Source organism: Bufo gargarizans, chromosome 8, assembly GCF_014858855.1.
Source record: "Bufo gargarizans isolate SCDJY-AF-19 chromosome 8, ASM1485885v1, whole genome shotgun sequence".
Taxonomy (NCBI): Eukaryota; Metazoa; Chordata; class Amphibia; order Anura; family Bufonidae; genus Bufo; species Bufo gargarizans.
Window position 1 is genome coordinate 16,342,889 of NC_058087.1, and position 27,556 is coordinate 16,370,444.

Genomic DNA, 27,556 nt, shown 5'->3' on the forward strand with positions numbered 1-27,556 from the left:
CCTATCTATCTATCTATTTCCTATCTATCTATCTATCTATGGTCTTTCTATCTATCATCTATCTAGTTATCTATCTATCTATCTCATATACATCCTATATCTATCTATGGTTCAGCTATCTATTGTCTATCGCATATCCATCTTATATCTATCTATTTCCTATCTATCTATGGTCTTTCTATCTATCATCTATCTAGTTATCTATCTATCTATCGCATAACTATCTATCTCATATACATCTTATATCTATCTATTGTCTATCACATATCCATCTATCTATCTATCTATCTATGGTCTTTCTTTCGATCTATCTATCTATTTCCTATCTATCTATGGTCTTTCTATCTATCTAGTTATCTATCTATCTATCTATCTCATATATATCTTATATCTATCTATGGTCTTTCTTTCGATCTATCTATTTCCTATCTATCTATCTATCTATGGTCTTTCTATCTATCTATCTATCGCATATCTATCTCATATCCATCTTATTTCCTATCTATCTATTTCCTATCTATCTATCTATGGTCTATCGCATATCTATCTATCTATCTATCTATCTATCTATCTCATATCCATCTTATATCTATCTATCTATTTCCTATCTATCTTAACTGTTAGACATAACAGAACACACATATATTTATATATAAAATTAAATAAATTTTAAAAATATATGTTTCTTTGCATAACCTTTACATCTAAATACTCATTTCTGCAGAACTCCTTGTTATTTTCGGTATGATGCACCCATTTGCCAGGTGCCACAAGAGCTTCTTCAGCAGCTGCGCTCTCCTAGTTTTGCAGTTCCATCCTAGTCCTGTACCTACAAAAACAGCGCAAGCGTTAAGGTTAGTAATATGTGCAGCATCCAGTATCATTTGTCCCACTCTCTCCCAGACAAAAGAGCAGCAAACCTGTCCCTGCTTCGCACATGTACTGCAGTAAATCACTGGCAAGTACCCCATGCAAAGCCTCTGGTAGAAAATCCCAGTGTGTGAGTGCACAGCCATCAATCAGCCCTTCTGTAAACACCCCCTACTACACAGTGCAGGCTTGCTGCCTCCTGTATCCCTGCTGTTGCTGATGATCGCAAGGAAAAGGCTTCATTTCCCCCCTTGTCTTTACACAATGCAAAGCCTGAGCTAAATACATGGAGGCTTGTTGTCTAAGCATTTGGTCAGTGAGCCTTGCACAGAGGAGGAAGTGCTAGCAGACCATGCATACCTCAAGCTGGAGAGAGAGAGAGAGGGGCAGGGACGAGGGGAGTGACCACTGCACATCCATCAGAAGCCAGCCTGATGCTTCCACCAGTCCAACCCCCACATACAAGGAAAACAAGATTGCAACCCTGGTGGTGAGGGGTTTATGCTAGAAACACAAATTAAAACTTCAAGGTTTTTCTATTTTTTTTTTTGTCCTCCCCTTTTTAAATCTGCATTGATTGTTTCCTTTGGAGTCTGCAAATAACATCCCTATTGCTATAGCAGAGCGAGTGTCCTCTGTTGCAGCATGTGCAGAACTCTCTGCTGCTGATCCAAACCATGAACTGCTGCTGCTTTCACTTCAAGAGATTTCCTCCTACATCAGCTAATACAGCAGATCAATGCTCCAGTAACCCATCTGCTGCCAGTGGTACACACATGCAGGTAAGTGGTGATTCCTTGTATCCTTATTGCCAGGCTGCTGCAGTCAGTGTTTTGTTCTTCAGCCTGGCTTTGCAGTCAGTTCGGTTACATTGTATCAGAGGGGGGTTTTGTACATATTTACAAGGATCAGGAATGTCTAGGAACCCAGGCATCTTTGCTCTGTGCCTGTATCTTCTGCCTCCTTCCTGGGGGAAGCAAGGAGTCATTTCAGGGACAGAAGGGATATGTCTATGGCAATGGCTACCTCCATGGTAAATATGGCTTAGGAAAGTTGGGTGTGGCAAGACTAGAGTACAGCTAAAGTTCTTAAGTGGGTCAGAATTGGGTTTGGGGTTCTTGCAAAGAAAGTTTGGGACTGTAGCTTTTATGGGCTGTGTTACTAGGACATCAGCATTATTAAGGGTGGTGTTAAGGCAGCATGGTGAGCAGATTGTTAGGAGGAGGGGGGGGGGAGCTGCTCAATTTAATAAAGTCATGTTATTCCTGTTGGCTTGAATGAGAGCGAATGTAACACAGTTGTGTATCTCCTCTGCTTTTTTTTTTCTGTTGTACTTCTCCCTGTTCTTTTGTGATGTGAGATCTCTTGTGTTGATGTTTCTCCACCCTTAATTATATGCATGTAGGTTAAATGAATACCTGACGAAAGGGCCCACGTTTCAAGGCAGTGACATTTGATAGCTGAGAGGAAAAGTGGCTTTAATGAAAATCAACCTTTGGAATTCCTGCTTGTGAAAAATCCCATTCGGCATCTTGTGCTGGCACTAAAGACATGATCAGCAGCAGCAGTGTATATGGTATGTCAGTTTTGGAATTTACTTCACATGTGTGTAATATAATAATGACAGCTTAATAGCATTTGGGGGGTGGGGGAAGTTGAACTGTTTGCACTCATGTATGTAAATACTCAGAGATTCCCAAAACTTCAACGTTTTTTTTATTTTTCATTTTTAATTTTTTTTGTTTTTTGCATTATTATTTTTGACACTCAACTGTTGTCCTTGATATCATCATTCTAGGCAAGTTTTCAAAGTTCTGGGGTCAGACGTAGTAGCAAAGGAGTTAAGATACTTTTTTATTTTATTTAGTTTTTTTTTTGTATGTAGTTAAGAATTTATTTTTTTTACATTTTTTTTTCATTTATTATGTTTTTTCATCTGTCATTTTGTTCTACCCATTTCAATATAATTAGCAAAATCCTGTTTACAACTCAAGACAGGCGGCGATCGATTTGCTTAATGATCCGCTTGCAAAAGGTTATTTTGTGTACGTTGTTTCTTTTTGATGTGATTTTTTTTCATACCTTTTAATTGTTTTGAGCACAGCAGCTTCTGACATTTTTTTTAACCTTTTCTCTCTTTCTCATTCCTTATCACCACCTTACTATACCAAAGGTCAGTGGAGATGCAGTAAGAAGGATTTAGGGAGATTTGGAGGGGGGGGGGGAGTTTAATAATTTTTTTTTTAATATAGTGTGTTAAAACATATATCAAACTACCATAATAAGCTTGTTAAATTTGCAGCATAAATTCCTGGATTTTTAGGAGATTAGAAGCTGAAGGTGCAGGCCACAATAGTATTAAAAAGTGAATCTAAGTTTAAACACGTACACAGACGCATAATACAATATAAATTAATTCTGCATATTTTTTTCCATTTTCTGAAAACACACACTTGTGTGAAGTCAATCACGTGACTTTTTTCTTTGCATTTGTGGTACTTGTTGTCATGAAAAGATCAATAAGTAGACTGTTTATTTTGCATGCACATAATCTGCACTGGGAAATGTTTTGTAGAGAGCAGAACCTTTTTTTTTTTTTTTCTCAGAGCTGTTGAAGCGAATTTGATTGCCAGATGGGAGATTTCCCTGTGTGATCTTAAAGCTGTAATATATATTCTGAGCAGATTGGACTTCTGTTGGTGATGAGAAGGATATTACATTTATAAATTTGAAATAAGCAATAGTACACTGTACATGGGGGGAAAGGACTAAGCTCTGCAATCTAAGCATTATCTTAGTTTATATATAAATATATATATATATATATATATAAAAAATGTGTCTTATAAAAAATAGATATTTACATTGCCATATAAGCGAATAACCTCACAGCTACAAAATGTCATTTCTAATATGTATTGTATTAGTTGGGGTAAAAAAAAAAAGAGGTTTCCCAGGGGTAAATATGGTCCATTGAATGCAGCGCAGTTGTGGTATTTTGTTTTGGCCTGAAAAGCTGGGAATTAGGGACTGACTCACACTCCTGCCTTCTCTGCTGTTGCAAATTAAAAGTGTGTTTTGGTCAGGAAATGAAAGCTACAGTGTGTCTTTTGAACAAGTCGTTTATCAAGAACAACATCTATCATGCTGCGACTTGTCACACTGATCCTCTAAAACTTGGCTTCTATGTGGACACTGCTTTGATGTTTTTTTAATCCCCACATTTATAAAACAAGTTGGGAAAACAAAAATAAGAGTTCACTCAGAGCTCTTTAAAATAAATAAATAAATAAATAAAAATACATTAAAATGGTCAAAATGCATTTACGAAGCCAAGTTGTTTCTTTGTAAAAGAAGGCTATGCTTAGTAGAGCTATGATGTAGCACATGGTGCCCAGTTGTGTGTGTGTGTATATGTGTGTGTATATATATATATATGTATGTGTGTGTGTGTGTGTATATGTGCATGTGTATGTGTATATATATGTGTGTGTATATGTGTGTATGTGTGCATGTGTGTGTGTGTATATATATATATATATATATATATGTGTGTGTGTGTGTGTATATATATGTATGTGTGTATGTGTATATATATATATATATATGTGAATGTGTGTGTATATATATGTATGTGTGTGTGTGTGTATGTGTGTATATATATATATATATATATATGTGTGTGTGTGTGTGTGTATGTGTATATATATATATGTGAATGTGTGTGTATATATGTGTGTGTATGTGTGTGTGTGTGTGTGTATATATATATATATATATATGTGAATGTGTGTGTGTGTGTTATATGTTTGTTTACATTGGTGTCGTGCATCTTGTTCGATGATTTATGTCAGGCTTCAGCTAAAGACTTTAAATCTGTGTGTTTTATACTTTTTGTTTTTCAGGAAACACTAAAATTAAAGGAATTTAATGGACTGCTGGACAGCCATGAGTCTATTTTCTACTCCCTCTCTGAGGCTCTAGGATATTATCCTGGAATAAACCCCATAGACCTATTTTATTAGCTTTGGTTATTTACATTGAGATATCATTGCTTGCTGTGAAATAGGTGATTTAGGAGTCATTTATCAAATGGCAAGCAGGGGCACAAATTAAAACCGCATCTTGCGCTGTTTGTCTTGGGTAAATGCTACTTACACCTTATCATCAGACCCTTGCTAGTCCTCATAGGTTAAGAAGCCTACCTTGTAATTTGAGTATTTCTTCGTAGTGAAAAATCCTAAAAATCGCCCTTTCCTTTTGTTATTTTAGACTTTTTCTTTGTACATAATTGCTAAAAATCCATTGTATCTGTGGCCTACCTAATTGACGACATCTCCATATTGTAGTCATTTCGAATAGGAAATCCAGATGGGTTTTTATAGAATTTATGTATCATATTGTAATTGTATATCCTATTAGATATTCAATCGCTTCATTGTATAGGTGGTTTACGACTGAATACTTTTGAGTCTAGTATTATTTGATGTGTTCCTTGGTTACAATAACAACCCCCCTCCCCCCCCCCCTAACAAGCCCCCACATTAAAATCTCTTAATTAGACATATAATTGTTCTTAATTGCTTGGAGGCAAGAGGAGTTTTGTTTCCCACTGGTAACAATCCCCAGTCAGAAGTATAATATTAAGTTGAATAGTTTGTGCCCTTCAAAGCCAAGTGGTGTATTGTGTCATTTGTGGCCACGACACAATCGGGGGGTTCGCATTCTACGACTTTCTTGTTTAAATGAGTCTTTCTTTACTAGGTGTCAGTAATTTTCTCCAGTCCGACCCTCGTTATAGCTGCAAGTAACGTTTTCCTTTTTTTTCTTCTTCCCAATTGGAACTGTTGTGACTGTTGAACTCATTTTGACCAGAGACCTTGCTAGAGACCTGCATGTGTTTGTATTTTAAATTTAGTGGAAGGAAAAATCTGGACTGTCAGATTCAATTAGCGACAAGCATTCACGCCGAGCTGGAGAAAATGATTGATCTTGCCGCATTCCTAATCAACAATTAATCAACCAATCAAGTCCTCCTGTAGAAAAATTAAAGTCCCTAAGAATATATATATTTTTTTTAAAAGCTGAAAAGACGGCGAAGATTTGCCGTTGTTGTCTTTGACGCCCAAATGATCTTAGTGCAAAGTTAGCTACTTGTGTGCAGCATGCACAGGGGTTAACAAGGCAAACTTAAATAACCTTCCCAATAGGATGTGCTGTATAGGAGCGCTGGGGGTGCCGGTGGTGCAGTTATATTTTTAAGAGGTAGCATGAGGGTTAATCTATACTTATTGTCAGGGAAATCGACGGACTCCTTGGATTATATCATGATATATTGATTTTTTGGGGATAAAACGGTTCTCTGGTTCTGCAGCCCTTGAGAGACATTAAAGTCCTGTAGGCTCGTGATTAGCACAACTTAAATAATTGATACCTCTGTAGATTCTTTTCACCGAGTCACTGATAGCGAGAAGTTGAACGTTAGAAAATGGATGTGCGGACTGAGAATTTCTATAGTCCATAGAATAATGGATCGTTATGTAGAGAATGTCATTTCCCACAAGGAGGTGGAGGGGGGGGTGAGAGGACGTTACTGAATACAGTAGAGCAATTCACTGCAACATATGTATCGCCAGGATCGGCTGAGCAATCAGAAGATGTATTTTTCTTTTCATGTTGCCTTTTTATGAAGCGTAGACAGATTGTGCGGAAGATGTCATAAGAGCAATGTGATTAGGCCTGTAGATATACGTGTGTATATGTGTGTGTGTGTGTGTACAGGACCCATCGTTAACCCTTTGCTTTGCTGCCAAGGAATGTTGCATCGCAGGTGAGGGACGTGTGGGTGAAAGTGGCAGATTGTGTGACATCCCTCGTGAACCTCTGCTGACTTTAATGGAAACTCCACGTGTTTGCAAATTGCACAACAAAGCAGTTTATCTGCTGCCTGTCAGTCCGGAGGAGACATAGATAGGTACAGTATGTGGAGTAATTAATGCTCTCTGGCTAGTACTGAATGTATGGCGTGCAAAACTGGAGCGTCCGTGAGATAATCCACATAATACTGTGCAGTCCAAAGTGACAACTGCTCTAAAGATGTTCTATAGTAACATGTATTCACCTATAGGTATATGTCCGGAGCAGAGAACGCGTGCGGTGTCCTGGGCATTGGGCAGTGCTCATTGTGGAGCTGGGATGTTTGAGTTTGTCATTTGGTGCGAGGCGTTAGGATTTTATAGTTACACCGTATCTCTGCAGCTTTACATAGGACAAACCTACTGCTACATCTGTATATCCATTCTGTGACATAGATCTATCTGGTAAATATATAATAGATAGATGATTATATATGACATAGATAGATAGGAGATAATGGTATCAATAAAGCATATCTACCACCCTTTTCACTTTATTTCAGAGTGCAGCCTCGTTTTTTAATGTTTTTAGATAGATAGATAATAGATAGATATGTAATAGTTAAGAGGCAGATACATATGAGAGATAGATAGCTAGATATGAGATATATCTGCCTCCTATCTAATTGTCTATCTCTAATATCTATCTATCTATTTCATGTCTATCTCATATCTATCTCTAATATCTATCCATTATCAATCTCAAATCCATCTATCTATTTCATGTCTATCTATCTATCTATCTATCTATCTATCTATCTCCTATCTATCATCGATCTATCTATCTATCGATCTACTATCTCTATCTCTATCTATCTATCTACTATCTATCTATCTATCTATCTATCTATCTATCTATCTATCTATCGATCTACTATCTATCTATCTATCTCTATCTATCTATCTATCTATCTATCGATCTACTATCTCTATCTATCTATCTACTATCTCTATCTATCTATCTATAATCTATCTATCTATCTATCCATCCTTCTATTATGTATCTCCTATTAACCTTATATTTTACCCTACCTTACCACGCTGTCCACATACCCAGTAGCACCTGATGCCCTCTCCCTTGTCTACCTCTGGTGACCATGGATGGGATCTCCTATGCAGTTCTATTATATGGCGTTCTAGAATACATTAGGCCTGTGTCTCTTTTTTTTTTTTTCTTTTTTTTTCTCTTTATATATGAAATGCTTGTCGTAATAAAGCATGAGTCTAATTTCCTGCAATTAGGAAACGCTAATACGAAAATGTGTTGTAATTACTTCAGCATGAAAATGCTGCCTGTTGCCAGGAACTTGCCTTCACGTCTCCGGCAGCAGGAGCTCTGGATATTAACTTCTTTCTCTGCTCGACACAAACTGCTGTTAATTCTTTGTTTTTGTTTTACTTGAACAAAAGAGTTTTTTTTTTTTTCTTTTCTTTCTTTTTTTTGACAACGCTTCTGTCTATGAAAGAATCCTTCTAAAGCTTGGGATTTGTAACATAATGGGACTTGGATGGGTGAAATCTTCCATGCCAGCATGTTTACTCCAATCCTTGGGTTTAACCCTTTCACCGCCGTCTATTAGGTTTACACTACACTATGGGCTCAAAGAGGTCAGTTCGAGGAAGAACTGGTGGGGTAGGCTTATTTAAAAGTGCTTAAGAAATTGCCCACCTTTCATGGCCAGTATGTAGAGACAGATGTGGGAGAGCTGAGTTTGTCACGCAATACCTTCTTCATATTGGCAAACTCAGCTCTGCTGCATCTGTAAGTACATAATGTCCATAACATAATCAGAGCTGTAAAGTTATAATGACATCTATGACATCTTAGTTTACATACGGGTATAGCAGAGCTGAATTTCTAATTTTTGTTGTACACTCGACGCTGCCTATTACACTACATAAAATTAGCAGTATGTTCTTGATGTTAGTCGTTTTACATAGGACTGCAGCTAACATAATGCATAAACCTTAAATGAGATATACAGCTCTGCTATACCTGTAAATAAATGAAGAGGTCATAATAGTTACGCTGATCTCTCGGAGACAATATTTTCTACACTGTTGGCCTTTGCCTCACTGGCATCTAAAAGGTTAACAAGATTTTTTTAAATGAAGGGGCATCTCCCCTTCCTCATTCCCCACAGTCTGCCAGTAAATGGGTACCCATATTTTGCATTATTTCATAGCTTTTGGCTTAGCAGAGCTGAACATTACACCACAATACCCTATAATATTCCAGTTTTACATAGGACTGCCGGTAATGTAAAGTATTATCACAGTGCTGTTCTGCAGTGGTAAATAATGAAATTCGGCTTTGCTACATCAACACGTAAACTAAAATGTCATAGATGATACAATAATTAAGCTTTTTTTTTTTTTTTTAGCGAGACGCTATTTTGAGGACCCTTGGCCCTTCCCCGGCCGGTACCTGAATGGTTAACGGGCTGTTTAAAACAGAAAAGGGCATCTTCCCTTTCTCATTCAGCCCAGAGTCTGCAATGAAACTGGGTCTGTAAATATTTCATAAGGAAAATAGTTTCGCCTGGTACCTGTTTGTAGGAGAGAGGTTAAATTATGTCACAGGCAGAAGATCTTAGATGACTTCACTTAACCCCATCCAGACAAGCTAGAGATGATTTCCCTAATGAAATATTCACACTCCTGTGTGCTGGACGATGGCGGTGCAACATAGACTAATCGCCCCGCTATGCGTTGTCTGTTATTTCACTAATTTTCTTTTGTAACTTTTTTTTTTTTTCAACTTTTACTTCCCCTCCATTTTGGGTGTCGATCTTGCTGTCAGTCACTCCGCGTAGTTTTAGATCTTTTATGTCGAAAATTTTCCCTCTATTACAAGTGTGTTGGTAATACTAGAGACAAGCAATTGTGTTCCCTATGTCAATGCTTCTTCAGGGTTTTTTTTTTATGCCGCTTTGCGAATCTCTGAGCACTTGGCCTTGATTCTTGCTGCTTATTAGATTATTTTTAGGCTGGGTATTCATCAGGTGCTTTTTATTTCATATAATAGTAGAGTGGATTCATGTCGAAGAAAAACCCTCTTTACCCCTAAAGACTGGCAAACAAAGCCTAGGCGAAAAATAATTGTCCTATCTGCCTCTTGTAACTGCATATGGATGTGTATATATAGCATATGGTATGTTTGAAGGCATATATTAATATTTTTTGCAATATAAAATATGTGTCATTTCAATGCCACTTGTTGCACCTAAATCCTGGAAATATATAGTAGACCCTCCAAGTATTATTTTTACATTGTACGATTTTTGAATGAACCAAATATAGTCTATTTATTTATCTATCTATTACTGTCTATCTGTTATATGTATCTATAGGTTCTATAGATACATGTAGATAGATATAGCTGTGTGCTTTTATATTGTTACATATTTTTTTCTATACATACATTTATAATTGTATATATTTCCTTTTAATTATTTTTAAACTGTACTTTAGTCAGTTTGGTGAAGCGGTGTTGCGGAGGTTCTGCGGATCGTTACTTTGCATCCTAATGACTTAATGTTTAGAACTGACACAATCCCTGCTAATTGTATACCTACACGGTGGTTGACAAATTCTGTTTCTGTTTTGGCTGCACAAAATGGAAATGTATTACGTTCCATCGTCATCTTTCCTGTCACTGATACTGTTTTCAGTTTTTTTAAGCTTTGGCTACAATGTTTGTAAATATTTTGTAAACATTTCCCATTATGAGAGACTTCAGCATGAATCTTCCATTTGCTCCATCTGTAACACTACATGAGCTACTTGAGCATGTGGTAATATGCAAAACCGTCAAATGCCGACACAGGGTAGTTTGAGTGGATAATGATAACATCACATTGGTTGTTATGATAACTGCCCCATGTATTGTGGTAGCAGAGCTTAATTAGTCATTTCACTTTCTTGGTGAGGCACTCTGATGACTCCTTGAGTGAAGGTATTGTAGTCGGTCTACTGATGGATGTACATACCGTAGATTTAGAGATGGCACATCATGACAGTGGTCATGGTGTGATACCTGTGCTCTGACATAGGCTTTATTCACAAAATAATGTTGAGACTTCTTGGCCATTGACTAATAATGCCCCAACAATGAGTATGTTGAGTTAGTTTTTGCAAGGCCTCATTACGGTATTTTATCAGCCATGGTGTGTGAGTCGTTACCTGTTACTTTGTAGAAATTAGGCTGCTATATGGCTTCCTGTTGCACAGGATATTTTAAATGGTTATTCTATGAATCTATAGTCATTGAATGTTTAGATGCAGCAGGCTGAGTTTGTCATTTGATTTCTCAATGTGTTATCTTACCCAGATACAGCTACTGAGTCAACATGGATTATCTGGTTATCGTGATGTGCAGAGCCGTCTCCAAACAGTTAGGCTCTGCTACATCTGTATTTAAAACCTCTTCAGGCATTTCTCTGAACTATTTAGAGTTACCATGCAAAGCTATAACTCTTCCCTACCGAAAAACAATGACCAACTGTTGGTTTGAGTGACACCACCGCCTTGGTACCAAGAGGGTTAAGCATCCCGCTGTTGGTTGAGAAGACTCTATTTGTAGACTTCACCAGGGAGATTTGCCATTTCCACAGACTTAACAGGCTATTGGTATCACAATGTGATGCCTGAGATACATTTAAATCAAGCAGCTGTTTCAAGTTGCAGCAGAAATCTGCACTGGAAAGTCCAACAAGAATATATCTGAATGCTCTTGTAGGCTCACCATTTATTTTCAAAAGCTATTTTTGACATCACTCAAGGATGGCTCGGCTATGAACAGTCAAATCAAAAGAGCTCAAAGAAATGAAAAAAAAAAAAAAATGAGAGAGAGAAAGAAAATGTAACTAGATTCTTTTATTCCTTCGGAAACCCAGATGCTTACAAGATTGTTTCAGTGAACAGAAAGAATTGAGCCTATATTTAATCTTCTGTTGCTGTGTGTAGCAATGTTGGAAAAAGCCTTCGTAACAGAATGTTTTTGCGTATCTCTCACAGTAATTTTATCGGATGGTTTTTGTACACAGTCACTAATGTTTTTATACATCTGAGTGAAGGAAGAATGGCTGTAGAAGTGTCTATGGGCCTCTTTCCTAAATCTATATCTACTTCGTGTGTATTACATAGTAACATAGTAACATAGTACATAAGGCCGAAAAAAGACATTTGTCCATCCAGTTCGGCCTGTTATCCCGCAAGTTGATCCAGAGGAAGACCCCTCTCTAGTGGCTATAGCCTGTAATATTATTAAGCTCCAGAAATACGTCCATAGATATTCAGAGTGATTTTGAAGACTAAGATTTTGGCCAGATAACCCAACAGTATGAAAAGTCCTGTTCAATATTTACTCATAGAAATGAGAGCTTCTAGATTTGTTATCATAAGTTTGATTTTGAATTCCATGATATGCCCATAACTTAAGGTTCTTAGTATTGGGCTTGGTTTTCACTTTTCACCAATTGTCATACAAAGTTGCCATAAACAAACTTGTCTTTTAGCTCATTCTGAGGACCATCATGACTTGGGAATGTTAGGTGGTGTAATCAGCTCCGATCTAGACATACTATATGCATACGTTGCATCAAGTTTCCATTACTGGCTATTTCGGTCATAAACCAATCTAGAAGGTCTGCTTAGGGTACTTTCACTCTAGCATTTTTGTTTTCCGGTATTGAGTTCCGTCCTAGGGGCTCAATACCAGGGAAAAAAAATGATCAGTCTTATCCTAATGCATTCTGAATGGAGAGCATTCCATTCAGTATGCATCAGGATGCATCAGTTCAGTCCCTCTTATGTTTTTGTGGCAGGAGAAAATACTGCAGCATGCAGCCAAAAATCCTGAACACTATCTATTGAAATGCATTAATACCGGATCCGGCCCCAAGTGTCCCGGCAAAACGGATCCGTTCTTTCCATCCGCACATGCGCAGACCATTAAATCTGTGAAAAAAAGAAATGCCGGATCCGTCTCACAAATGCATCTGTTTGCATCCGGATTGCAGGATCTGGCAGGCAGTTCTGGCGATGGAACTGCCTGCTGGAATCCTCTGCCGCAAGTGTGAAAGTACCCTTACTTTCAGCCTTATGCTTGAAAATTGTCTTCAGAGCCAGAATATCGTTGACTTCCAGGCTTGTGATGGTTTGGTAAATGTTTGTAACACAAGGTCTTTTTTGAATTTGATTAGAGGAACTTTTACATGGACCAATGATGGCCAAACAGATGTTTGTACAAATGTTTTTTTCCCAATCGTTGCCCACTGAAAAATGACCTGCAATCAAGTGACAAATGAGTAAATGCTTGCTTGTTGATCACCTCCTTTTATGTAGACATAAAAATTACAATTTGTTGGCAGAACATCTACCCATGTGAACAGGGGATGCGGTGCTGACAAATAATTTAACTCTTAAGAGGAGAGGTTTCAATGAACAATCACAGAAATTATTGCTCTTGCGCTCATTCACACAAGAACGATCATTTGTTCATTGCTCTTCCAATAATTGGCAAGTAAAAATGAAAGTAAGCAAGTCCCTGTCAACTTCCTATATTGTAGATAAGCAACTGTTACGGGCAATTCATCTGTCCGTGTAGGGCCTTAAATCCTCATTAGAATATGTTCAATTTTTGTCCATCTTCTGTATCATCTGATTTGTTCCAGGACTCAAATATTGGGTGGAAAAAATGATTTTATTACTTCCATACATTTTTCAAAAATTTAAACCAGGAACAAGGTGGTGGAGGATGAAAGGCTTGATTTCCATTGACATTCAGACCATGTGAAGATGTAGTGCGTCAAGGCAAGAATGTTAAATCGGAGGGGAAAGTCTGTTCTTTTTCATTGCTTTCTTCTTACTAATTGATCAAACAGTGTTGATTCTTAAGGCTTTTCTTTTTGAATACCTACTCACATACGGCTAAAACTATCAACAGGTGGTTTAAATGCCATAAGGCAAGTTGAGAGGAGTTATTTTTCTCTCTTGGAATCATCATTCGCTAGAATGAGGCAATTAACAGCAAAATGTCTCAGTGGGGAAATTCCAGCTTGAGGCTACTTGTTGATAGGGACATTCTGACTACGTGAAAATTTCTTGAGCATAATTCCCACTATTGTCTTTATTTTCTAATATGCTGTTAAACTGTTACGGGCATTGAGGTGAAGATCAGGACTTGAGTAGAAAACTAATGATGAGCCTTTGATTGGTCATATTACTTACAATCCTCTAAATGATCAAACGTTTTTGGAATAATCAATTGTTCCCCTAAATATACAAATTTGTCCTAGAATTTAGAATGTTTGATATCTCCATGACAACTGATGTGCTTTGAAGTATTTGTACAATCCAAATCTTATCTCTGGTGATAACGTTGCTTGTAATCTGTAGCATGAACAGACATTGTCCATCAAAGAAAGATCCTGCGAGTTGTTTGAGGAATGCTGGCAGTGGCATTTGTGTAAAGACATTAAGTGGAAAGAACAATAATTTGCAGTTAACATTTTAAATGAAGTGAAGATGCATGTGTGTTTAAGGGACAGCTAGGGACATGTCGTGTGACACTTGCTTCTGCAGCCCTCTTGACACTGAGATGTATGCGGCTTTTTGAGACACCTGACAGAATAAGACAGATGGTTTGCTGGCTATCCTTGATAGGATATGAATATAAATAAGTCTCTTTAGAGATTATAATCGGGGTTGATTGTAGAGCTGATATGGCCCATTACCCAAGCACTCATCAGCCCCTTGTGAAAATGATGATGTGTTGATCGCCATGGCAGTTGTTTATACTGTATTTGTGGCAGTTTTTATGTGGAGGTGAATACAGAACTCTTCATAGGTAATAGATGGCTGATCTGACATGTATATGGTCAGTAGATCACTATTATAAGAAGCTTTTGAGGGAGAGGTATTAAGATTTTGTTATATTTGGCTTGACAAATTTATGTGCTTGAATTCAACGTTCATATCCGTCATGCAACCAGTTTAAGAAAAGTAATTAAATTGGGTCCTCATGTCATACAGTGAGGGATCTGGAAGTACAGGCAGATGAGGTAAGTAGGGATGAGCGAAGCGAGCTTTGGATCCAAGATCTGAAGTCACTTCGCTCCAAACTTTGTTTTAATGCTGTACGGAGATCCGTCTTCGTGCAGCATTAGAATTTATGGTCACCGGCGAGGACAAATTCATTACCATCGAAGTCGAATAACTTCGGGATGTGATTTTTAAACTTGAAAACCATTTTAAAACTTGGTTCCAAAGTCGGCTTCGTTACCGAGGTACAAGTCGGTACTGAAGCCGATTTCGGATGCCTGTTTTAAAACAGTTTTCAAGTTAAATAATCAAATGCTGAAGTTATAACGCATTTCCCCTCACAGGAGCACATACATTTTAATGTTGCACAACAACAGATCCCCCTACAGCATTAAAACTAAGTTTGGGACGGAGCGACTTCAGATCAAGGATCTGTAGCTCGCTTTGCTCATCCCTAGTGAGAAGTAAGTATCATATTTTTTTTTTTCAGCCAGCATTTTAGGAAAAATTGATTCGTTAACACGAAGAGAGAGTAAATTCGGCTTTGTGACGATCAAATTCCACTTCGTTTGCTTCAAGTTGCTCAACATTTTTTTTTTTTTTATCAGGGGTTTTGTCCTCTGCTGTTATGTAGTTTATAACAGCTGCCAAAAGTGAAATTCTGCCTCATCAATGTGTTTTTAAAGAGATATTCCAGACATTGACATTTATCACCCATTCCTGGGATAAGTAATATTGGTATGGGGTGGACCTGACCCCTGGGATCCTCACTCATTATTTGAACAAAATACCCCCTCCTTCCCCTTTTCCCTTCTTCCAGGAACCATTTTCACTTTGTACACAAATCACTCTTGTTCATTTACATCCTGTATGTAGCACTTCCTGTTGCTATATCCAACCAAACCCATGATGCACTTCTTCTGACTCTGCTGCAGCTCTGCACAGCCGCCAAACAATGCCCAGCTACTTTATAGCTCCTCCCACCCAGCTAATTACATAGACATCCCCTATGACTGCCCTTTTGCTGCTTTGACATACACCTTTGACATAACATCACAGGAAATCGGAAAGAGCTGTATGGACATGGTCATGTGACCACTGCTGTTGCAGTTGTATGGGCAATATTTATTGTACTGTTAATTTAGCCTAATATGCTATTTAATCTATAATAACAAGTATCAAACACCAAGGGGATCCTGTATATAACATATCTTGTCATTTATGTGAGCTAAATATATGTAGTGTTTAAGGATATAAAACTCTATGATTATTATGGTATAATATATTAGCTTATATAAGGTAGAATTTAATCTTTGCAAATTTGTTAAAAAAAATTTTTTAACTATTGCACTGACACAAGTAGTCACACCCTTTTTGGACTTAGTTGAAGCACCTTTGGCAGCAATTACAGCCACTGGTGTTCTTGCATATGATGCCACAAAGTTTGAACTCCTGCATTTGGGGATTTTCTGCTATTCTTCTCTGCAAATCCTAAGAAATTCTGTGAGGTTGGATGGAGACAACTGGACAACCATTTTCAGGTCTCTTCAGTGATGCTCGATTGGGTCTAATTCAGGGCTCTGGCTGAGCCATTCACAGATTTGTCCCTAAGCCACCCTTTGTCTTGGCTGTGTGCTTAGGGTCATTGTCTTTTTGGAAGGTGAATCTTTGGCCCAGCCTGAGGTTCATCAAGAATATCTTTGTACTTTTGTCTAGCTTCAGCTTTCCTCAACTCTGACAGTCTCTCTGTCCCATGAGTTTAAATTTTTTTTACGCTTCTCGAGATCTGTGTCTCCATAAAATCCTGTCTTTAGCCTGGTCAGCACTCGCTAGGATGCACGCCGCACGGGACCAGGATCAATTTCCTCAGTGCACACGCCCGTTGGGCAGCCGTGGCCGTATTGCGGCCCACAAACTGCGGGCCAGTAATCCACGCCCGTTGGCCGTGTGCACCACGCATCACGGATGCGGACCCATTTACTTGAATGGGTCTGCAATTCCGGAGATGCAAAACAGAGTCACGGAACAGAACACTGGAAGCACTACGAAGTGCTTCCGTGTTGTTTTATTCCGTTGTTCCGCACTGCAAATAAATATGACATGTCATATTTTTTGCGGTGCAGACAGACCACGGACCCATTCAAGTTGAATGCATGGATGTTTCCCGTGCATTGGGGACCACAATTGCGGTCCCCAATGCACGGAACGGCGCACAGTGGCCGTGTGCATGAGGCCTTTAAGCTGTATAGTTAGTTGTTTCCTCCTCATGGATTGGTTTTTAGTCTGATATGCATTGTAAGCTTTGAGACCTTATAGAGACAGTGTTTTAACTTTCCAAATCATATCTAATCAACTAAATTTACCAAAGATAGAATACAGTCAAGGTGTATAAACGCCTCAAAGAAGAAGAGCAATGAGAGGCCCCAGAGCTAAATGCAAGTGTCATAGCAAAGGGTCTGAATACCGTATTTTTTGCCCTATAAGACGCACCGTCCATAAGATGCACCTAGGTTTTTGAGGAGGAAAATAAGAAAAAAAATATTTTGAACCAAAAGGTGTGCTTTTAGTGGGCTTTGAACTAATGGTAGTCTGTGAATGACACTATTATGGGGGATCTGTGGATGACACTGTTATCGGGGTCTGTGGCTGACACTGTTATGAGGGATCTGTGGCTGACACTATTATGGAGGATCTGGGGCTGACACTGTTATGGGGGATATGTGGCTGACACTGTTATGGGAGATCTGGGGCTGACACTGTTATGGGCACGTCTGTGGATGGCACTGTTATGAGGACATCTGTGGATGGCATGACACTGCTATGGGAGGGATCTGTGGAAGACAGATAAATAGCATCTTATGCTATGTGTCATCCACAGATCCCCCCCATAACAGTGTCCCTGTGTATTGTGAATGACCTCCAATACAGGAGGTGGGGGCTGGCATCTACAGTAGTTTTGTAATGGCAACGGGGCCTAGTGCAGTCATTGTATTCTATTGCACCGGGCCCCGCTCACTGTACTAATCATATCTAACTGCAGGCAATGTTTAACTATATAATATCTTCAATCCAGCAGCCTGTACTTATGTCCATAGCAGGCAGGAGGCAGGAGACTTGGCGGGCGGGCGGGCACTGGCAGCGTAACTCACTACATCACGCGCCCGCCCAGCCTCCTGCCTCCTGCCTGCTATGGACGTAAGTACAGGCTACAGGATTGAAGATATTCTATAGTTAAACATTGCTTGGAGTTAGATACGATTAGTACAGTGAGTGGGGCCCGGTGCAATAGAATACAGTGACTGCATCGGGCCCCGCTGCCATTACAAAACAAGATGCTGGCCCCCACCCCCTACTCCCTCCTAGCTGATACACCTCCGACCGCGCTGTGCAGCATGCGGTCCGTGGTGTATCAGTGTAAACGGCAGCATTTGCCCCATAAAAAGCACTGCCATTTTCCACCCACTTTTGGGGGGGAAAAAGTGTGTCATATAGGTCGAAAAATACGATACTTATGTTCATGTGAAATTTTAGTTTCTCCCTTTTATTAAACTTGAGCAAAAAATTGCTAAAATTCTCTTTTTAATTTCTCATTATGGGGTACTGAGTGCAGATTGATGGGGTAAATTTTAGTACAAGGCCGGAACATAAAATTTGTGTTGAGCGCGAATATTCAAAAACTGAATTTTTATCGTGAATATCGGCACTTTAAAGGGAACCTGTCACCAGTTTTATGGTGTTCTAACTAAGGGCAACATAAATAAGTGACTGATTCTCTTAGCAAAATGCCGGGTCACTTTTTTTAATTGACCCAGTCAATCTGCCAACATCTTGTATTGAAAAGCTCCAGCTCATAATGATGAGTCCTGAATATTCATGAGCTCCTGAGTCTCCCCGCCCACCTGCTGCTGATTGACATTTTTTTTCCATATGAATCAGCAGCAGGTGGGCAGGGGAGTGGCTATAGCTCTAAATTAAATATACGCTGGACTCACTGACATCACGCTGGACTCAAATCAGCTCATTAGCATGCAGCATCTTTGTGTGTATATTATGAGGTAACCATCTGTCACACCAGTAAGTGAATACATCTAAGGTACTTTTTAGTAGTTAATGATTGTATATATTTAGTTAGATTATAATCAAATATTCACATGACAGGTTCCCTTTAAGGATTTGCGAATATTTAGAATATGGTGCTATATATTCGTAATGGCGAATATTCTTTTTTTTTTTTTTTTTACACATCAGGTTATCATCCCTCCCTTCTTCTAGCTTGCGGGCCAATGAGAAAGCTTTGTCACAGCTTAGCAACATCCCTAGCAACCAATAGAAAAGTTGCCTACCCCACGCCGGTATTTTGCGCACATTACGCGAATAATGCATTGCCGATTTTTCACAATCAAGAATATAATCTCGAATTCACGAATACATGACGAATATTCCACAAAATATTCGCAGAATATTGCGAATTCGAATAGTGCCCCTGCCGCTCATCACTACATAAAATATGAAAAAAGTGAACGGGTCTGAAGACTTTCAGAATGCACTGTATATTTTAAGGTTAATATTCTGTATGAATAATATAATATAGGCATCCAATTGTATTCTGAATCGTAACACTGGTTCCTAGTGAAACTGGATATAAATGCAACATGTTCAGGAATACTTGTCTATTCAGTTTGGTTGCTTTCGTTGAGCAAATGTAACTTGTGGTTATTATAGTAAATCTACTTTCAAAAAGGTTTCCGTGGAAAGCACATTGGAAAAAGTTGGGTTCCGACCCCCATCAACTGTATATTTATCCAGGCAAAATTGCCAATTGCATACATGCAGATTTATATCCTATCTTTACTGCTGATCAGCGGCTCTACTTTAAACCTGATGACCTATCCCTTCAGTATTGACACTAATAGTCAAAATAACTAACTAATAAGCACTAATAAAAAAAATGCACTTGATAATTTACATCTAAGGTATTCCAAGTATAATAAATATCTGAATATAAACATGAAAAGGAGGGCAAGAAATTGTAGATTTTTCATACATTGATATAAAAGAAGACAAATGAGATTTGATTTGATCTGAGAATGGACCTGATTTGAGAAGACACCAGTCATGAGTTAGTATTGTGGTCAATTATACGTTGGTCACCAGGGCCTGTATACAGCACTTTTTCCAATCACGCCGGGCTTTTTAGCATCACTTTTCTTTGTATAGTTAATATGGTTCATTAATGATTAAATGGCCTGCAAGTGATTTCAGGAAGTAAAGCAGCAGGAAATCACTTTGTTTAATATATATAATGTAGTGACTTCTTTTTTTCTGCGTGCTTGTAAAAAAAATTCCACATTAATTATGCCGTTAAGTAATATTTATTGAATTTGGGAGTCAACTTATTACTTTTATAAGCACTTGGTAAAATGCAGAAAATTTTGCAAATGCTGCTAAATCCATGGGCCAAATAAATATTATAGAGTGGATGTTTCTTGGCATTGTTCACTCGCTGAGTGGCCTGTTTGAAATATCTACCCTTTATTGTTGTGGGTACCTTTTTTTTTTTCTAGTTAAAATGTTCTTTTATATATAATTTACTCTACTTTTCTACACAAAGGACCCAATAGACCTGAAGATTTTCAGTATGGTTGAAATCATGCATTCTGTACGGTAATGTAGCACAAGTTGCACAATCTTACAGGGCATATGTGATCACTTACCAGTAGGGGAAATGTGGTCAGCCGCTATAGATAGGTGTTTTTCTGCAGAATCTGATGATATTTCTGGTATCACCATATGTGTCGGCAATCTGTAGAAAAATGGCATTTGATAGTATGCAAATTACCCCCAAGGTGCAACAAAGGTGGTGCTCTTGCACCTCATTGCTCCCAGAGGCTCCGCTGTGCTGTGCCCCCATCACTGTGACATACATGCACAGTAAAGGAATGGAGACCTACCAGTAAGTGATTACAGATGTCCTTTAAAGAGCCTTATGAATGCAACCCTTGTCTATTTGCTCTGATAGGGTATGTAGATATTGTAGAGGTGTGTCTCTGCTTAGAACACACCTACTGTATATGAGACAAAATAGGCAGCATGGCGGCTCAGTGGATAGTACTGCCTGCAGCTCTTGGGTTCTAGGTCCAAATCCAACCAAGGAGAACATCTTCATGAAGCTTGTAGGTTATCGATTAGTTTCTGTGAGTTTCCCCCATGTACTGTACTGTTTCCTCCCACACCCCAAAGGACATACTGATAGGAAAATTAGATTGTGAGCCCCATTGGGGACAGTAAGGGATGATAAAGCGACATGGGGTATGTCAATGCTACATAAAATAAATAAATATTAAATAAATAAAGTTCTTCCTATTCTGGTGGACTTGAGTCCTCCTTCTATTACATGCTCAGCCATTCATCTCCATGGCAGCCGTATTACACTACACTTACTGGCCAGCTGCAACTTTCCCCATTAAAATGTGCTGGGAAACATAGGACCTGCATTCTGAAATGGATTGTGGTGTTTTTGCAATTGACATTAATGGCCTATTCATAGATTGGAACATCAATGTGTGATTGGAGGATGTACAACCACCCCACCCCCCAGGACCCCCATTGATATTTAGAATGAAACAGCAAGTGTTAGCAGGGGCAGACTGGGAACTTAAAGTGGCCCTGGAAAAAAAATAATAATAATGTCGCCCCAGTGTTAAAAGTGGATCCAAATTAACAGAAGGTGGGGCAACATGTGTAGATGAAGCTAATACTATTTGGCAGGGTCAGTAATACCATAGTGAAGCATGTAATACAATCCCACAGAGCCAAATACCACAGTGCAGCACAAAATACCTCCCCAGAAGCTCTCCCTCTGTGGTGGTCATCAGTAGCTGCGACATTCTGTCCTCCTCCAATTATTTCTAATATGGAAATGGAGCAGGGGCTTAGGAGGTGAGATGTGGGACATAACACCCAAGCCAGCCCTAGGTTCAGAATGCTGCCAGGACTTCTTCTAATAATGACCCCTATAGTTCCCCCAGTATTATGTACCCAGCCAGCATCAGAGCAGAGGGCTCAGGTGGCCCTATAGCCATAAACCCACTGGGAAAATTCCATGTAGGGTCTATGACCAGTCTACCCCTAGGTGTTAGAACCCCAATTGTTCCACATTTTCACTATATCTAATGTTTAAATGGACACTCATGGAATAAAATGTACTTTATGTACTTTTAGACTGGGTAGGTACTTAAGGAAGTGTTTAATATGGGAATTACTTAGAGAATGTCCATAAACATGTCTTCCCCCTGATCTGGCACATCCTAAAGGAGGCAGTATGTTATTAGAAAAGTATAACTGCTTTCTTCCAAAAATAGTGCCACTTTTTTCTATGGGTTGTGCTGTATAGGGCATTTGAGCTCAGTGAATGTTTGTTTTTTCTAACCCTGTACAACCCCCTTAAAGGGTTCTTCAGAAATTTGATATTAATGGCTTATGGTCAGGATAGGTCATCAATGTCAGATCGGCGGGGGTCTGACGCCCAAAACCCCCACTGATTATCTCTTTAAAGAGGCCACTGAGCTCAACGGAGTTCTGACGAGTGCTGCGGCCTCCTTAACACAGCGCCGTACATCATAGAGCAGCTGTGCTTGGTATTGCAGCCCGTTCCTATGTCTAGAAAGAGGCCTAATTTCTGTGCCGAGATGTGTTCAAACAGATGATCGGCAGGAGTGATACCCTTATTGATCTGATATTGATGACCTATCCTGAGGATAGGCCATCAGTATAAAATTCCCACATAATCCCTTTAAGTTATCAGAGATTCAAGATACATTCACATAAAAAACATAAATGCTAATTTTTTTATTTTTTTTTTTATAAACCTCATACTAAAGATTATTTTTCCAGAAGTCTATTGAGGTTTGTACTATTATAGATGTATTTTGTGATGCACTAAACAAGCAGTTACATAGAATAGTAGACATTTTGTTTAGGAAACGCCACTGAAATTCTCGTGCACTCGTTTTGCTGCCTTCTAAGAAGCGTTTTTTCTCTAGAGATGCGACTGAATGAAAACTGATATAAGTTGTGATATCTGTTTTTTATTACATTGTTTGTACAACATTTCTTATTGCTTATGGCTACGAAGAAGAGAAAAAAAGCACAAAAGAATAAACGAGTCATAAAAATCTGGATGTTCTACTCAACTACTTATTTCTTGACTAAAATGTATGTCCTTGGTGTGCCTAGACCTCATTTTTGGAAGATTCAAGCTTCCAATGAAGCAGAAGTATAGCTATAGGGAGTGCAGTTGTTCACAGGCCCATGTGTCTCAGAGTATCAAAAGGCATCACTGCCATATAGTAAGACACTCTTTTAAATGGTTGGGGGTCATGTTACTGAGAATTCCTTGGGGCATTAGAACTTTACTTTATGTCTCAGCAATAAATAAATTAAAATAATTTTTAAAATTAAAAACTCAGATCTGGAAGTTAGATTTTTGGTGCAGTTTTCATTGTATCTTCTTCATTCCATTCTTCCAAAAACAGTTTCCAACAGAGAAAATTATCCTTGTCCCTCTCTTCAACAGCAAGACCATGAGGAAATTCATGTCAGAACCTAACCGACTTCCTTAAAAAAAATACAAAAAAATTGTGCAAGTTATAGCACTATCATATAAATGATGCTAAATCATACCAAAACTTAAATAAAAAAATAAAAAAAATCCATAAAGTGGGAAAGATGAAGCCTTCATTGACTGATTCCCTTCCTCTTTGGATAAAATATAACTTTATCTTCCAAGATGGAGAAGAAGACCCGTTGTCCAATGAGTTATAACCTATTCATAGCACTACAGACTTGTGGCAAGTGAGAAACTAAACTCTGCTACAACTGTAAATATTACATCTAGTACACCTAGGGTTTTAATCTTGTGGTGAAGTGGTAATACTGAAACATATATTTAACAAAAGTTTTTGTATATTTTTTCATGTGATTAAGTCAAAGAGAATCCAACAACAGCACAACGTTATAACAAACAATGAGCAAAGATCCTGTCCTTAGCCAAAGTGTGTCCCAATTATGACATGTAAGTGAAACCGATCACCCTGTGAGGGGCCTTGGCATCCCTGACCTTTCAGAATGGTTTCTAAATTATCGCCCTAAGCATCTCACATTAAGGGCAAAGCCTCTAGCTACAGAGCCTTGTGAGGCTTGTGCCTGATACAAAACTATCATCTGTGCGCCAGCATTTATCTACATGATATAGGTGAATATTTAAAATACATTCTCACTTTTTTAATATTGCAATCATGTTTCAATTTATAACGTGATGGTCCACTTTAGTACTATAAAATATTAATAATAATGTATATATATTTTTTACTTTTACAAATTATTTTTAAAGGTGCATTCCAAAGGATAGGTCATCAGTATTAGATAATTGGGGGATAGACACCTGGAAGCCCCACCAGTCAGATGGATGGAGCCTTCTGCTTCTAGCTTCATCCACTGTTTAGTTTCCATCACCAGTGGCTGCCAAAAACAACTGATCAGTGGGGGTGCCAACAATATCTATCAATCTGACATTGATGACCTCACTAGGTGATAATACTTAAAAGCTGGGATACCCCTTTCAGCATTTTAGACAGTGCTTCATTGGATCCATAGGACATGCTGGTTCATTTACTAACACAGATAAAGTAGAATGGAAGAGGTTGTGCACTGCTAGTATATTGATGAACTATTCTCAAGATAGACCATCAATATCAGAATGTGCAAGCCCTGTGGCCACTTCAAACAGCTGATCGTTAGGTTTCGGGAGTCAGACCCCCGCTTATCTAATAATGATAAAGGATAGGTCATCCATTTACTAACGCTGCACAAACACTTTAATATCTACTCAAATTATGCCAAGTACTCAGTTTTCAGACTTCATTTGACTGGAAAATCATTTAGTTTGTAGGCTGCAGAGTCCAATTTTTTCCTGTACCATTATGGCTTCTGTACTAAACGGACACATTTCTAGTATGAGGGGTCCATTTCCAGGTGGATCCCAACAAATCTTAATAGGTCTCAATGACTTGCAATTAGGCTCATCTAGTTATTGTCAGGGTTGAGTCTGAGAATAGTGCTAATTTTGCTGTAAAAATCCATTGCTGCGATGGAAAATAATGCAAATATGAATACTCAACTGTGGTTTATTTAGATCTGAATTTGGAAAAGAAGGTGCTTGGAAAAATATGTTCAATATGCTATTTAGCTTTTTAATTTGTGTTATTTTTTTAAATAAAAATCCATCATAAAAACTGTTGCAAGAAATGTTTTAATGTTGGCAATTTTTTGAGTAGGCCATCGCCAATTTCCTATCCGCCGAGCCAAACCATCACTTGTAGACCAAGGAATATTTAATGCTTCAGCGATACCATTAGCTTGTAATGAATTGACAGGCCATTTTGCAGGTCATTCAAGCATAGGTATTTATGCGTAGCTTGAGAAACAGAGAAACAGTCAAGAAAATTGAAAATTGAAGCTTATCCAAGTAAATGCTAATTAGGATGATTTCAAATGGCCATAAAGAAAATGCATTTCCTTGTCCAATTCATTGATGGTTCTACGATTACCTAATTTGAAACTGCAGTGTATGGCCCCCTTAAGGCACTTTATTTTCCTCTAGAAGCCATCATACAGCATACACATTTTTTTCTTATAAATTTGTCATAAAATTCAAGGCATGGGAAGGTATAGTATGGGCCCAAATAAATTTATCAGTGACGGTGGCATATAATCTGGCCTAACTTTTAAAACTGCAATATGCAATAATAGTAAATGTGTCTACATTTGTGTTCATACACTGTACCATTTTTTAACCATTTCCCTAAGGCCAGTTTTGATGCATGCCCTTCTGTGGATCCATTCATACAAGAAGAATGCATAATATAACTAAGTGCAAACCTGTCTTTTGATATAGGTAAGTATTTCACCTTTCAGGATGCATAATGGGTCATCACAGTGTTATTATACAGTTTGTGGTAGATGAATTAACGTGTACTTATCCTACTACATCTCTAAAAATTAGGGTTACAAGGCCCCCTCCAAAACAGTGGGTGTTCCTAGCATCCATTGTTTATATTATGAACCATCTGGTTCCGCTTATCTGCACCACCAGAACCACTGGTGCCTTTTGCAGCACTGGGGTCCTAGTTTCGAATCTGACCAAGGACAACTTCTGCTTGGAGTTTGTATGTGTTTGGGCTCATGCACATGACAGTATGCTGGCTGGACCCGTGCTGCCGACCACAAATTGCAAGTGAATGGGTCCGCATCCGTGGTCCGGGGTGCATACGGGGTGCCCAAGTATTGCGGACCTGCTGTATGCATGAGCCCTTTTTGTGGGTTTCCTCCGTATACTCCAGTTTCCTCCCACACTCCAAAGACATACTGATATGGAACTGAGATTGTGAGCCCCATTGGGAACAGCTTGATGCTAATGTCTGTAAAGTGCTGCTGAATATAGTAGCGCTATATAAGTGCATAAAATAAATAAATAGGATAGCTATTGTAGATCACCCCTTTAACTTCAATATATCTTTGAGGAAATGCTAAAAATGGAAAAAATTGTTACATACAATAGTTGTGCAGATATTAGATATGAGCAAAGTTATTAAAATTAGTTTCAGGTTTGATTTGTTGGAATTGATCATGCGGTTCGATTTGGGTATGAATCGATTCTGCCCGATTCAAAAGGGCTTTATATGCCTGGAAAATCTCTATCTTTCTCATTATTTCTCTATCTCTTTATTTGTCTCTATCTTCTTCTGTCATCAAAAATTTATCCCGAATCGAGAAAATCTGATCCTGACAAATCAGAATATTTGGAAAATGCAGCTTCTTATCAGATAAATGTACAATAGTCTGCGTGTGTGAATTGTGGTGATAGGTTTAGCATAATTTCTGTATTGCTTGCTTACAGAGCAAAGTCTAGATACAGGCAGTGTAAGTGCTGACTTAGAAAGGATTGATGCCTCTATAAACCTCTGGCTTATAAAAGCAATTTTTCTGCTAAACAGAAAACAACGATAAGCAGTGCTAGTGTAGGTGAACTGGTTTCTGGAAAAAAAAAAAGATTGGGAAACAGCACCAGCCTTAGGCTGGGATGGCTAGAATGCATTAAAGAAATAGAAGTCTCTTTTCCCATAAGAGCGGAATAAAGAATTGTACTGTTCTATTTTGCTGGGATTTTCACCAATTCTGAAAGAACCTTTTGCCCATAATAATGTTTAGCAGGGGAAAAAAGGAAGAAATAAAAATGAGAGGGCAAAGCGAAGTCAAATTTTCAGATAAATAGGAAGAAATGTTGCAGTTTTAACAATTGGATACAGAATAGTTTTGGTTTTAGCTGTTCACATCAGGATCTAATTAGCCGCCATCAGAAGGCGGAAAAAGCGTAGCTCAGAGCTGTTTATTGTGGCTGAAATATTTATTTTTATTTCAACGAGTGTGTAAGTGTTTGTATATTTTGTCAGATTTTCGGGATGAAAAAAAAAGTTCTTGGACTCCAAACTGCAATGTAAATGTTATAATATTATTACAAGATAATTGAGCTTTTATAGTCACTTGCAGACTTAAAATATTCTCTTTGCTAAAACGGCAGAATGTTTCAGTTCAGTGACTTTTTTAAATAAAATGCATAGGATTGGACAAATAAAAATATAAGAGCCAAGATTTTATTGGGAGAAGAT

The 27,556-nt window shown here is 38.3% G+C and overlaps 1 protein-coding gene across 2 annotated transcripts in view; it reads left to right on the forward strand.

The window, feature by feature from the left end:
• Positions 1–1,352: 1,352 nt before the first annotated feature.
• Positions 1,353–27,556, forward strand: part of FIGN (fidgetin, microtubule severing factor) — a 135,135-nt gene continuing 108,931 nt past the window's right edge. Inside the window, exons 1-2 of one of the 2 annotated variants that reach the window (XM_044303726.1) lie at positions 1,353–1,652; positions 2,276–2,446. In XM_044303726.1, the coding sequence (XP_044159661.1) occupies positions 2,422–2,446 (25 nt within the window). In that variant the 5' untranslated portion in view covers positions 1,353–1,652; positions 2,276–2,421. Of the gene's footprint in view, positions 1,653–1,875; positions 1,904–2,275; positions 2,447–27,556 lie in introns of those variants that run through there. The other variant, XM_044303727.1, reaches the window with a different exon arrangement.